Source organism: Thamnophis elegans, chromosome 12 (genome assembly GCF_009769535.1).
Source record: "Thamnophis elegans isolate rThaEle1 chromosome 12, rThaEle1.pri, whole genome shotgun sequence".
NCBI lineage: Eukaryota > Metazoa > Chordata > Lepidosauria > Squamata > Colubridae > Thamnophis > Thamnophis elegans.
The window spans coordinates 41,079,390-41,092,938 of NC_045552.1; the positions used below are offsets into that span (position 1 = coordinate 41,079,390).

At 38.7% G+C, this 13,549-nt stretch overlaps 1 protein-coding gene across 2 annotated transcripts in view; it reads left to right on the forward strand.

Moving 5' to 3' along the window:
- Positions 1–13,278, forward strand: part of LOC116515865 (phosphatidylinositol-binding clathrin assembly protein-like) — a 46,970-nt gene extending 33,692 nt beyond the window's left edge. For both annotated transcript variants that reach the window (XM_032228150.1, XM_032228149.1), the window contains 4 exons: positions 1,695–1,815; positions 2,250–2,306; positions 3,992–4,099; positions 4,981–13,278. In XM_032228150.1, coding sequence (XP_032084041.1) covers positions 1,695–1,815; positions 2,250–2,306; positions 3,992–4,099; positions 4,981–4,995 — 301 coding nt within the window. In that variant the 3' untranslated portion in view covers positions 4,996–13,278. The remainder of the gene's footprint in view (positions 1–1,694; positions 1,816–2,249; positions 2,307–3,991; positions 4,100–4,980) is intronic.
- The last annotated feature ends 271 nt before the right edge of the window (positions 13,279–13,549 follow it).

Sequence of the window (13,549 nt, forward strand, 5' to 3'; positions counted from 1 at the left end):
CGTTACTTAGCGTCTTCGGGATACCGCTAGGTTGGTGAGCGGCTCTGTGCCCAGCTGAAGAGGGGGGTTGCTGGGTGGCTGCTCTCTTGCGAGCGGGCTCCCAAAGAACCGGGCACAGCCTCATGGGCTGCTCTATCGGCAGCTGGCCCACAACCATAGAGCATACGCCCAGAGTGGCCACTGCTGGAAAACTCGGTTTGGAAGCCGCAGTAAAAGCCTTGCGGCGGCGGCAGAAACATCAATGGAGGTGCCCAGGCTCTGCGGAGAGAGCTCGGCCAGGACATCTTGAGGCTGGGAGTCACGCAAGCGAGAGCGGAACAGCCACTCGTGCAACCCCCTCCTCTCTAGCTGTGCGGAGCGCCACTCACTGCCATTTCAAAGGCGCCAAGCCGTGGGAGCCGGGTGGTGGCAAACAGGCACTCGCGGCTTGGCAATACCCCTAAGTCAGTTAATGGCGCTGTGCCCGGCTGGAAAGGGGGTTTGCTGGGTGGCTGCTCATGAGTGTGGTCGTGTCATGGTTGCTGTGTTGCGCTGCTGCAACAGCGCAACACAGCCATTCGCTCCTGAGGCTGTGCCCGGCTCTTTGGGAGCCCGCTCGCAAGAGAGCAGCCGCCCAGCTACCCCAAAACAATAAACCCTCCCTTAATAATAAGGCTCAAGCCATATTTTGTGGATAAAAAGAAAATAAGACCCTGTCTTATTTTCGGGGAAACACGGTGAGGAGTTCCAACTTTAGTGAAAACTGTAACTATACCCATCTCCAAAATGTTCAAGTGGTTGAGCTGATTATGAGCCACAACTGGATCTCTGAAATTCATAATAAATTTTTGGCTTCCTATTTTGCCTGGCTTGCAGAAATTTGGGGCATGAGATGTGATCAAAATGGCCGTGGAAAGAAGCCTAGGCATTAATATGGGGTTGGACAAATTTTGAATGCCATTTATTTATTTATTTACTTACTTATTTATTTATTTATTTATTTATTTATTTATTTATTTATTTATTTATTTTCTCTTGGTCCAGCCCACAATTTGATGCATAGTGGTAGGAGAGGCTCTGAGGTAAATTAAATGATAACCAAAATGCCCTCCATCCAGTTCCTTTCCAAGCAAAAATGTGTATTAAAACGACACCACTTTTTCATACCTATTTTTACCAAAAAATAAAGTTTGACATGGTGGTTAAGGTGCTAGCTTAGAAACCAGGAGAATGAATTCCAGTCCAATCAAGTAATTAAATCTTTTTTATGGACACAGACCAACTTAAGAAGGATAGAATACAAACAATAATTTTAAAAGCTAAAAAAAGAAAGAAATACGCAAACATTTTAAATAGCTGAAACATTATTATAAAAAAAAAATTATTTCAACTCTTCTTATGCTAGTCTGTGTCTGTAGTAAAGATTTGATTGATTGAGTTCTAGTCCAGCTTTAAGTATGAAAGCTTGCTGGATGACTTTGGACCAGTCCTGTTCTTTCAATCCAACCCAACTTGCAGGGCTTTGTGGAGGAAGCAGAAGTATTTGGCACCTTGAGTTATAAAGGTGGAATGAGAATCAAATCAACGAATCTGAGGAATGCAAGCATTTGTTCAGAGGTTTTTCTGACTTGCTCCTAATTGTAATGATGAGAATGTGGCAGAAGCCTTGCTGGGTTGCTGAATAAAACTGCTTTTCTTGTACAAATTCCCTTTAGATCTGATATGCAGTGGAATCAGCCTACAGAGAAGAAACTGACTGGGGGTAACAACTGGCAAGCAAAAACAAGCACCTCAACTACGTGGAATACTGTTCCTGTACCTCCTGCTCCACAGATGGTATGTGCTTACATTTTTTTTATATATTTTTTTAAAAAATTCAATTCAAGGCAGTATTTATGTATTTATTTATTTTAATTTTTTGGCTTTTAAAATGTGAACTTTACGTATAGCGTATAGAAGAAAAGTCTCTTGCAGTACGCTTAATGTTGGCCAGAATGCAAAGAAGCTGATTGATTTTAGCAAAACTACCCTGAAAATTCTTTTGACACTTTTTCCTATTTTCAACTTGCAGAACTGTAAATGGTAACTTGCTATTAAATGAGTGAGCCTTGGCCGTATCTCTTTTCCTTCCCCATTTCTGTGCTATGATCCAGGTTTTTTTTTCTTCAACCAGACTTATTAAAATATGTCTTTCAAGTAGCTTGTTTGGCATTTCAAAAAAGGCAATAGTTAAATGTTACATGCAGATTCTTCTTCTTCTTCCATCAAAGGTACCTGCTCCAGTAACCTACCCAGTAAATACACCTCAAGTGCCTGTGTATGGAATGGTAAGTTATTCAGGGTTGATAGGTTTATCTTATATGATAGAGATACCCCCTCCATCCACCCCCAGATTTAATGTCTGATTTTCTAAAGTTATGTAGTGAAGGAGTGACAGAATGCGGAGGCAGAGTTAAAAAAGGAATCCTAGAATCTCTATGTAGCCTCAAACGGACTAAGTCCAACCCACTTTAAATTCCTTTAACTTTTTTAAGTGCCAAAACAGTGCTAAACATTAGTTGAGTAGATTCCTGTGCACAGGCAAGAGTAATAAATGTTTAATTGCAACTTCACATGTGGTCCTTTTGCACCTGACGGCTTAACATGTTCTGCATTGGGTAGCATCTGCTTACTCAGGAAGTTTATGCAAGATTCATGATCTTTATATTAAGCACCAGACATATTTGAACAGTAAAACTGCAGAATGGAAAACTGTGCTAGGATTTTTTATAAATCCTAAATAAGAAACAAAGATTAAATATTGCCTGACTATCCCATAATGATCAAAACAAAACTAATGAGTAAATATGCCGCAGACGTTTCGGTGTATAAATATTTGGATGAGATTGAATATTGTTGAGCCATGTTGATCATTCAATCTTGACTGAACCCCAGATATATATAATTATTTGTTTATTGGTGCAGAAAGCCATCTCAAGAAGTGATTTTTAAAACAACGTTTTAAAACATTTAAAAAAAACCATTGCAAATACAAAGATGCTAGGACAAACAGAAGATCAGATCCTTCACACATTTGGGGGGCCTTGTCAGATGGGTTGGAGCCATCCTAATACCTGGAGGAGAAATGGTCCATAGGGCAAGTGCTAAGACACAAAAGGCACACCTTGCCAACCAGCATTCCTTATTAACCAACTCGGAGCATCCTTGTTCTACTAGACTGATGGTGGAAACAACTGGAAAAAGATTATCCCTCAAGTAACCCAAGCTATGACAGTCAGCATCTTGAATTTCACCCAGAAGCATACTGGCAACCTGTGCAGCTCTCGGCTTAATGATGGTTCACGTGTTGAGTAACCAGCACCATTTATTATCTGTGCAGCTCCATCCTGTGCTAATTGAAGCTTCTGAATGCCATTCAAGGGCATTATGAATACAACTAACACAGCTAAATAATTCTGGGTACAGTACAAAGGTTCAGGACTGATAGGTGGTCATCATGACTATATGTTGGGAATATGAGTATACCTTCCCCCCCCTTTTAATTTTTCAAACAAAGTTACTAAAATACAATTTGGTTCTACTTAGACTAGAAAAGACAATGAAGGTGACGGTTGCTAGAGTTTGGCCTCACTATCCTTGAACAACTAGTAAGAAGAGCTGCTATCTTTTTCTTGTGCAGTGGTGGCCTGCTAAAGGGTGTCACCTTTAGTGAATGCACATGCAGCAGCTGTTCCAGGAGTTGTGCAAAGATGGTCCTTTGGAAAATCCTCATGGTGTCTCCTGAATGGAAGATTATGCTGTAGAGCAGAGATGTCCAAACTTGGCAACTTTAAGACCTGTGGACTTCAACTCCCAGAATTCCCCAGACAGCATGACCCCTGGCTGGGAAAGATCTGGAGATCCCTGCTGTATACCATTGTTTGGCTCACATTTGTGACTTTACATTGAATTACATTGTGATTTTTCAAGCTGAGAGGGCAACAAATGACTTCATTCATTCTTCTATCTTCAGGTACCTACTCAGATTGGAACTGCCCCTATTATGACTCCTCAGCCCATGATTTATACCCAGACTGGTCTAAGGCCAAACAATCCTTTTGCACCTATCTCTGGAACACAGGTTAGTAGTGGTTCCCCCCCCCCCCCCCCTAAAGGAGAATGTGAATGTTAAAATGTTTTGCTATTGGCATTTTGCCACAACCCCTTTAGTGGTTTGTTGATGGGTCCTTAGCTCATTCAAATTTTTTGGAAAGATTTTAAATAAGAGTTGGTTAGCAGTTCACAGTGAGATTATGAGTGGATTAAAAGCAGTACATAGAAGAGGAAAAAGAAACAATAGAATCCTAAAATCCCAGGAGAACCCAGGCAGAGAAAGAGAGGGAAAACAATAACAAATTAAAAACCTGCCTTTCACAAGTTGAGACATCAAACAAAGGATAGCAAGAAATTAGATTCTGACTGGTTTGCAGATTGTGGAGAGTTGGGTGAGGAGCTGAAGGAAAACAAATAGAAATGGTGGAAATTAACAAAACACTTGCAATGGCTTTGAGACAAAAATTGAAAGGGAAACACATAATCAGTAATAAGAGTAGCATTGCAACGGAGGCTAGATGTGAAAAACAGAAAGTGCCATTAGAACGTGAAGTTGGCCTTCAGGATTGTTTTTCAGGATTTGGCAAGTGAATGTCTAGTTTGGCAAATAAGTCTAGTTGCTTTTTGAAAAGCACCTTTGGCAGGTGAATGCTTCCTTCATCTCTACCTCCCTTTGAACCAAACAGTCTTATGAAAGTGATATATTTAAAAAAAATTAAAAATGCTATGGCCTTTCTCAGCAGTGACTCTTATCATTATCTGGTGGTGCTAAAAACCATTGCAAGGGCAAAACACGTTAATGTTTTGCAACTCTCATTTAACTCAATTTTTCTGATTTTTTGGAAACTCCTGAATAACTTGAGTCCATTTGTTAATAGTTTTAATTTGGCTTTGTTTCTTCTGTTACAGATTCAGTTTATGTAGACCTGCCAAAACAACAAGACTCTTTTGACAAGCAAATTGGTACAGAGAAGATGAAACTTTCAGACTGCAGCCTTTGCCAGAGCTCATACTTGCTCCGCGTATACTATAAAATTACTTTTAATTGCTGTGCTTTAGAGATTCTTTTTATAACAGTCCCTATGGTCTGAAATCATGTGTGGGTTTGGATGGGGTTAAGACTGTTTTCCACGAGACATTTAAGTGTTTTGAAGCTAAAGGTCATCCAGGTTCAAAAAGAATATCCTACTTTTTTGTTGCTTTTAGAGACAAGCTTACTTAGGAATCCTTGGAAGGATTTGTTTTTTTAATTTTGAGCCTGTAGTAAGCAAGTGGACAGCCTCAAACTTCTATTTATTTTCTCCCTGAAACTCGGTGGCTGATGTAATCATGGGCACTGTAGAGCAAAGTTGAGCAATAAGCTTTTTAGATACTCTGAAGGACTACCCAAAACAGTAACTACTCGGACAGGAGTAAATCCTGCATTGTGAAAAAAGCTGGTTATCTTAGGAAACCAAGCTGTTTTTCTTCATACTAGGCTGGCTTCTTCTGATTCATAGGTTTTATACTGTGAGTTTTCCGATGCTGTGAATCAATTTTAATTAAACGGGCCATTAGCATTAATTGAATTGGCCATGAATGGAAAACAAATTAATTGGCATCCAAGCGGAGGGATTGTTTAGCCCAGCTGTAGGGCTACACTTGGGCCAGGGGTGCCGGGGTAGCATATTACTGAGCAATGTGTGAGGTTCTGGTGTGAATGGCAACAGCTGCAATACTTTATACGAGTAGCATTGTTTCTGGCTCTGGTGAGAGTTGATTTCTATCCTGGCTTAAAAAAAAAAAAACACCCAGTAAATGGTCAGCCAGAAGTTGTAAATCTGAGAGGTTGCTTGTCCCGAAAAGGGGCATCACACATTTTTCATTGTGCTTCATCACGTTCCGTGGTGCACTTTAAGAACTGTAAAGGTGGATTTCTGAATGGTCCATCCATGGCATAGCCTAGTTTTTGTCAACAAGGGAGACAAGGAAAAGATGCCCGTAAGATAACGTTTTTTAAGAGGAAAGAATTGTAAATAATGTGTAAACCTTTAAGGACAGAATTTCTCCAGAATTGCAGGATTTTTTTTGTCGTTGTTTATCTTTGTAACATTCAAAATATGAATATTTACCGCTTAAAGATATACAGCTCAAAATTTCTTTGGTATTGAGAATCTCAAACTATTGTTCCTGAAAATATGTGAGATGTTACTGCGGTTTAGGAGAGCGTATATAATGTGATGATACAACTTGATGGTCCATAATTTTCAACTCTCCTCCAAAACTGGTGGTGATGATGATGATGGTGACGATAACAATAATGATAGATTAACTACCATGGGAATTGACCCAGCTTGTTCAGCATGTATTACCAGGGGGAATTACAAGAAATTTGGATTTAAAATCCCTTTTTAAAATCAAAGAAGAGTTCTAATTAATGGAAGAGTTGATTCCTTTATATCACTTCTGGTGTTAGGCCCGTTACCACAGCAATAACAGGACAAAAGATATCAAATGATACTAGTGTGGTTCTTCTTTCATAGAATTTTCCCCTAGATTTTGGCCACATATTCTTAAGATACGGCAATCGAACTTGCTCTTTCAAGCATTTGCCAAATTGTGGGTTTTGTTCCTAGGCAAAAGGGATTGACAGCAACTACAAAGAAAAAAAAAACATTTTTTGCAGATCAGAATGTTCAAACTCAGAAAACCATTTTTTTTCTCTATACGTGTCTTTTGTGTTTGTTAATATTGTGCCAAGAATGTAAAAAAAAAAAGCCTGCTTCAAAAAGGATATACTTGTTTTGTCAAGCTAAACATGATTTTTTAAAGGAAAGAATCATTTTTTACATATGTGTTTGCAATTTGTAACCACTAACTTTGTATGGATTAAATGTGCAAGTGGAAAAAAATGTTTTAGACCAAATCTTCAACATGTACTGACAAAGACGTAAACTGGATGCATGTAATTAAATGTGGAAAGTGAATTTTCAAGGGCTTTTGACTTTAATGTATTCTCCAGATTTGCCCCAAACCAGTATTTATTTTGACCCTGTATAAGCTGGAGCAATTTATTTGTGGGATTTGTTTGAATTGATATTTTCAAGCATTAATTTAACTAATCCTCATATAAGATTGTATAAACTCGCCTTCCCATCAATTTTCACTCTTTCAATCCAGTTTAGACCAGTACATGTGTTTTAAATAACATGGGTTTTATAATTAGAAATATTTTATCACAGACATTGTGATCATGTGAACCATAATATAAGCAGCAAGCTTTTTAACTCCCTGAGATGATTGTCTAATCATGGAATTTTAATGATGTTTAATTTATTAAATTTACTGGCTGCAATTTTACAGCAAGGAACATCTTGCAATATCCATCTCATCAGTGAGAGAAAGAGAGCAACTCTCCAGATGAAAGTATGTTATCTTATTGCTTGATATAATATTATGTGTACTTACTGATTTTATTGTAATTATAATAATTCAAAATAATAACCACAATGTTCCCATTGCAACATATTGATGTATAAAATTTCTGATATTTACAAATTCTTCCTTCTATTTCATGTCCAGCACAGTTCATAAAAATGGACTTTAATTTCTCTGTAGCTTAAGGTACTTGCAGCTCAGCCACGCTGAATATGCACAACCTCCTGTGCCTGCAAAACCTTTAACCAGTTCACACACAACCAGTAACAACCTCTTTCTCAGAAGGTACGCAAAAGATTGTATTCTCCTTACACCTCTCCACAGTGATCTTCTAAATAAACATGGTGTCCAGTTGGCCCTGTGAATAGCACCGTCCGTGAGCTGCAGTTGATAACATGGTGATGTGGTTTTTTTTACGCCTTTGAACTGTGCGATTTCTATCAGGATTTCATCCCATCTTTAACAGGTTTAATTTGAGGCTTCTATTTTTATCGTATCCAAGTCCTGGATAAGATTATATTTTAGCTGATTTTAGACAGTATAAGCAATTTTGCTTTTCTTCTGTCAAGCAGTGGTTTTCGAACCACATCTGTCCCTCGTTGTGTATCAGCTGTAAATATTAGCTTTGAAATGGGAAGTAATCTTTAGTATGTAGTTCTCTGGGTGATGTTTAAATAATATTGCTTAGCTACCAGACCTTTAATTAGACAAGGTGGGAGTTGTCTGTTATCTCCTGACCAGCCACTGTGTCCTGGAACTGCCTCCTCCCATTAAACTGACACAAGAGAGGGGAGTGGGAAAATTGGCATTAGAGCACCACGGCCTGGGTGGTAGTGCTTATGACTGCACTGAAGAGCTGACTCTCCAGGACAGGAATTGCGCTCAAAAAACAGTTTGGCAGAAGTACCCCTGCATTGAAAAATTGGAATCTTCCTGTCTTCCTCATGGTAGGTGCAGCGTTACAATTCCTTGCTGCAAGATTGCAAGATCTTTAAAAAACAAAACAAAACAGTAGACCTGGGTAAGTGGTCAGTGTTAATTTTATTGCAAGTGTTTTTGCACCTGCCGCAGTTGGAATTTTCTGTCTTCATGCCAGAAATTACCATTGTACAGGCAACTGTACCATTTTCAACTTCCAGTTGGCTAAAGGTTGTTTACAGTGATTTTAGTGTTGTTATATTTGAATGGTCTTGACACGTTGGACAGTAAGTGTATATGTTGTGCATACTTAAAAACAGCCCCCTCTCCCTGATTTTATATATTTATTTATAGATCAAGGTGAACTTCCTAGAATGTTATCCATCAACTGTATCCCAGCTAAATCCAGGAACACTCCAATCTGAGATTTAAGCACATGAACTAAGACCGCAACACACCTGATTTCAAATGCCTTAGGTTATCATTAGGGCTGTACAGATTTTCAGGAATAAATCCCAATAGGTGCTTTGGTGCACAAATGCAACACCTGGCTGCAACACTTGAGTTTGCAGGATTGTGTGGTGGCTCTTGCTCATGGCCTCAGGAAAACACACTGCTGCTTTAAAGAGGGACCAGGAAGTTCCATCTTTGTGATCCTGTGTGCTCCACAGCAATGAAGTATATAAAAATAATAAAATTTAAGGAGAAAAATCATGTTCAAAATTGGCATTTGCCTATCCAGTATTGAACACATACTTGTAAACATACTGGTGATGCTAAAGAAGATTAATGTAATGAATGTAATGTTTCACTCATTAACATTTTTATTGCAAATGTTTCTAGTTCTCAAATGTTTGCTATAAGAGAGGGGATGCTTCCTGTTACAATGTTCTTTTTAGACCAGTGGTGAATTTAAGGTTTTTATTTAAAGAAAAAGGAAAAACCAACCCAAATTAAGACAAATGTGCCTGTTTTATGCCGCCCATTATTATTTACTGGGAAATCAGTTAAGTCCAGCAGGACGTATTTGCAAGTAATCTCAGTCTGAAATTGGGACATCCTGGGTTTAGTTGTCAATACTGCTTTTATGATTTGCCAAAATGAAGACAGTAGAACAAAATGAACTCCTGCAGATATTCAAAGATGATGTTTATCAAAAGAAAAGGAGGTATCTGTTGCACATACATACATTAATAAGGCTTTGTATGTCAATGTCATTTCCTGTTTCCCCCCTTACAATACTAACAGAACATTGGGTTTTGAGTTTTTTCCCAAAAGAAGCAGGATTGATCTGAAGATGGCCAGATGCTTGGGTGGGACCTTTGCACAGCCACAGCTCCATGTTAAGCTGTTAGGCAGAGCTGGGGATTGTTGTGCTGCTCTCTGGCTTTTAGGAAGTTGAGTGTGATTCTAGAAAATGCTGTTGGGCACCCTAGTGTGTTATTTCAGCACCATGCTCGGTGACAACATCTCTCATAGGCTGGTGGGCATGTATGTGGTCATAGTCTATCTTAAAATGACATCCAGAAATGAAGTGACCGAAGCCGCTCTCTTTTGCCTTCCCTCTCGTCTCCCTGGGCCATCTTCTAAATACCTTCGCCCCCTCCCCAACAGTTGTTCCCTTTGGCATGTTGGCATTCCAGTCAGACTGTCCTTCTCATCCCATTGCTAGCCCTAAACTGGGGGAAAAGCTAGATTTTGTCATACTTGAAAAAGTCTGTTCTGAATTGAAGGTTCCTCTTTTTAAATAACACATTTTACAAAGAACAATACATATTTTTAGTCCTCTGTATATAGTAAGGATAAGTACCATTTTTTAAGGCAAGACTGGGGGGGGGGGTGTTGAAATGTTATCTTTAAAATTGAATACAGGGTGTACAGAATCTGGTTTTATTTTGCTTTTTTGGTTTGTTTTGCTCTTTTTTCAGGTGTGGTTTGAGAATTTGTTGGGATATCAGCTTTTGAGTAGAATGCACTGTGGATCAGTGCTTTTTATTTGTAATGAAAGAGAATCCTTTTCTCCTCAAGTAGTCTACATTTTGAGGATAATGCTGAAATGCTTTGTGTACTGCTCACTTATTTCCATTCTAAAGATTATATTTTTGAGTTAGAGAAACTACATGTTTTCACTGCAGTTTCTAGAAAATGTTTAGAAATAGAAAGGTTGCTTCTGATTCTGGTGTACTCTGACTTCTTGATTGTCAGGTACCAATTGAAAAACGTATTGTGTCACTCAATTTTCTCTATGGCTGTCTGACACTCATTTTAAATATTGTAATAACTGGTGCAGTCTCTCTTCTCCTTTTGTCCCAGTCTTTCACAGATGTTTCTGTAGTATTCTCCAAAACTGGTAAATCTTTGGATGTATTTGTATTCGTGTATCCAATGGTTGTAGGATTTAGAGCAGGAGGTGGGGATCTATGGCCCCTTGATGACCTGTGGACTTCAACTCCCAGAATTCCTGAGCCAGTCATGCAGCAGTTTTGTTACTCTGATTTATCCTCCCCCCCAAGTGTTTTGCTATAAAAGCCGTAGGAAGCTTGTGGTTTAGCTAAGCTTTAAAGCAGACTTTAGGTCATGGGTAGAATTGGACTCAGACTGTAGTAATGGCATTTGAATCCTGCTGAAAAAGATTGTGATCCCATTTAAACAGGCAAGAGTGAAGTGAAAGTAGCTCAGCCTTGATCTAACTCTCCAGGCTGAATTAGTGGAGCACACACACCCATCAGCAAGCTTGCAGTGAGGAGCTTTTGAATAGTCTTCCAAGATGATGCTACAGCATCCTTTACTATTACTCAGATTGATGGGGGCTCCTGTTGAGCAAGATCTGGAGATCCCCCATCTCAGGTGCTCTGTTCACTTGGGATGGCAGGGGCAAGTTCGGCATTTGTCGTGTATCTGGCAGTTGACCTCTGTTTGAGCTTCTCTATCTAGGTCAATGTTTCTCAACCGTAGCAAATTCTGGGAGGACTTCAGCTCCCAGACTTTTCTAGCCAGAGAACTACCTGGGGAGTTCTGGGAGTTGCAGTCCAGACATCTTAAAGATTGCCATGGTTGAGAAACACTTATGTAGATGTTTAATTGGCAGAGTTGGAAGGGCAAATGAAATAATAAAGGTCAGGTTTCTTACTTTCATTTTTAAACAGTTGTCAGGTAGAAGAGGGTGTGGATCAAAATACTGATAGGCTGTGAGGAGGGAAAGACCTGCCCCACAGGCACTGCTCAAAAGAAGAAAAATATGCCAAAAGGTAAAGATCCCTTGAGTCACTCTTAACTCCTGAAGATTAAATAGACGTTTTGGGATAGCTTTGTGGAAGTGGCAGCCTAATTTGGATGTGTTGTATGTGTAGCTTCCTATCTAATGTACAACCTGATGACTTTTAATTCTAATTTCTAATTAGTATATCCAAGGACTGACCCTAAGGATTTTTTTTAGTTCAGCTAAGCTTGGCTAGGTACTGATTCTGTTGTGAAACCCCCAAGTTTGCCAAAAGCTTCAAAGTTCCCTGTACAAATAGCAGTATTTAGGAAAGCAGCTCTGCCCCTTAAACTCCCCCCCTTCCCCCCTTTAGAAGCACATAAAATGCAACTCACATTTCTCATGGTGTCTAGTTTGTAGGGCCTTTTTTTGTTGAAGAGCCAGGAAAAATGAGCTAAGCCAATCCCACAACTACAGCTGGTGGAGAACCCCTCCTGTGCTTGTCTCGGTGCCAGACAGCCTCCTTGCAAAAGCAGATTGGCACAGCCAAGGAGAGAGAATGTTGCCTGTCCGTTCTGTCGGTGAACTTGGTGAGCCAATGACCCACATCCAATATTAGTGGAAGCAGGATAAATTGTGGCGGAATGTCCGTCTTGTAATTCTAGCTAACCTGTGAGCCATTGTTGTTCTTTTTACAACATGCGTATCTGCACTACCAGTACAATTACTTTGGTTGTTACAAACCTGTTCTGGAAATAAAGATACTTTATAAGTAAATCCTGCAGTTTGAGGTCTCCTTGCTATCCTACAGCTCTTGCCTATAGCAAGCCAATGATAATCAGAAAAAAATGCCCAACTGTTGAATACAAAGGCAGTAAGTGGAAAACCTTATAAGATTTTTGCTTTGGTTCTCCAAAATGCATATTTTTAGAACACAAAGACCAGCAGTAGTTGCCATATTACTTGGGTGACAGATGATAAAGTTATTGAATGTTGTCTGAGTATCTGTAGCCAAATAACAAAATGTTCAATTAGAATAAAATAGAAATGTGCGGTTATTCACACCGATTTCTCTCATTCAGTAACTGAAATTATTGTGAACTTCATACAGTAGTTCTAGTGAAAACCACTTGAATCATTTAGTTGTAAATTGCAATTTACCAGGATTGATACTTGTATGTAGATCTTATTTGAAGTAATTGTAAGCCTAAAATCCAAGTACAATTAAAATTCCAAGATGTTTTTTGTGTCTGTAAGGCACTATTGAAGGAATGTAACCTTTGTTTTGAAAATGCTTAATGAATTTCTGCAAAAGTGTTTGTATTTTTTCATATTTGAAATGTTTTTCTAAGTTGACATTTTTGTTCAACATTGAAATATAATTAAGTATATTGTAATTTTCTGTTTGAACTTCTCAAAGTATTTATTTTGCCCAGCTCATGTTAGATTACAAAAGTGTTGGAAAACACATCTAGCCATCAAAACCTTTTTCAGTTTAAGCAAACACCTCCCCCATTATTTTTCTGAAATATTTTGTTTGCCATGTTAACACTTCAAAGATTCTGGCGCTAATGGGCTTGACAGCATATAAAACAAGGAAGTGGTTGAGACTATTGTATAGACTCCATTTTTGTTAATGAAACAGGTTTTGGAAAATAAACTTTGGCACAAAGTGTTTTGGCTCTGTTTTGTATTCAATTTGATAATTTTTAATTTTGCACAATTGAAACAATAGCTAGTCAGCTGCTGAGTTCCTATGGTGCTATAGAACAGGAAACCTTTTTGAAAAACAAAACAAAACCTGCCTTTCTTTAGAAGATTCAGTCATGTTAATCTAATATACTGTAAATCTTTAGCAGAAGACATTGTGCCTAATAATCCTTCAAAGGTGTCAGCAAAGAGCAACCAATTTGGGGCTTGAAGTAGTTTTCAAAAAGTAATCTT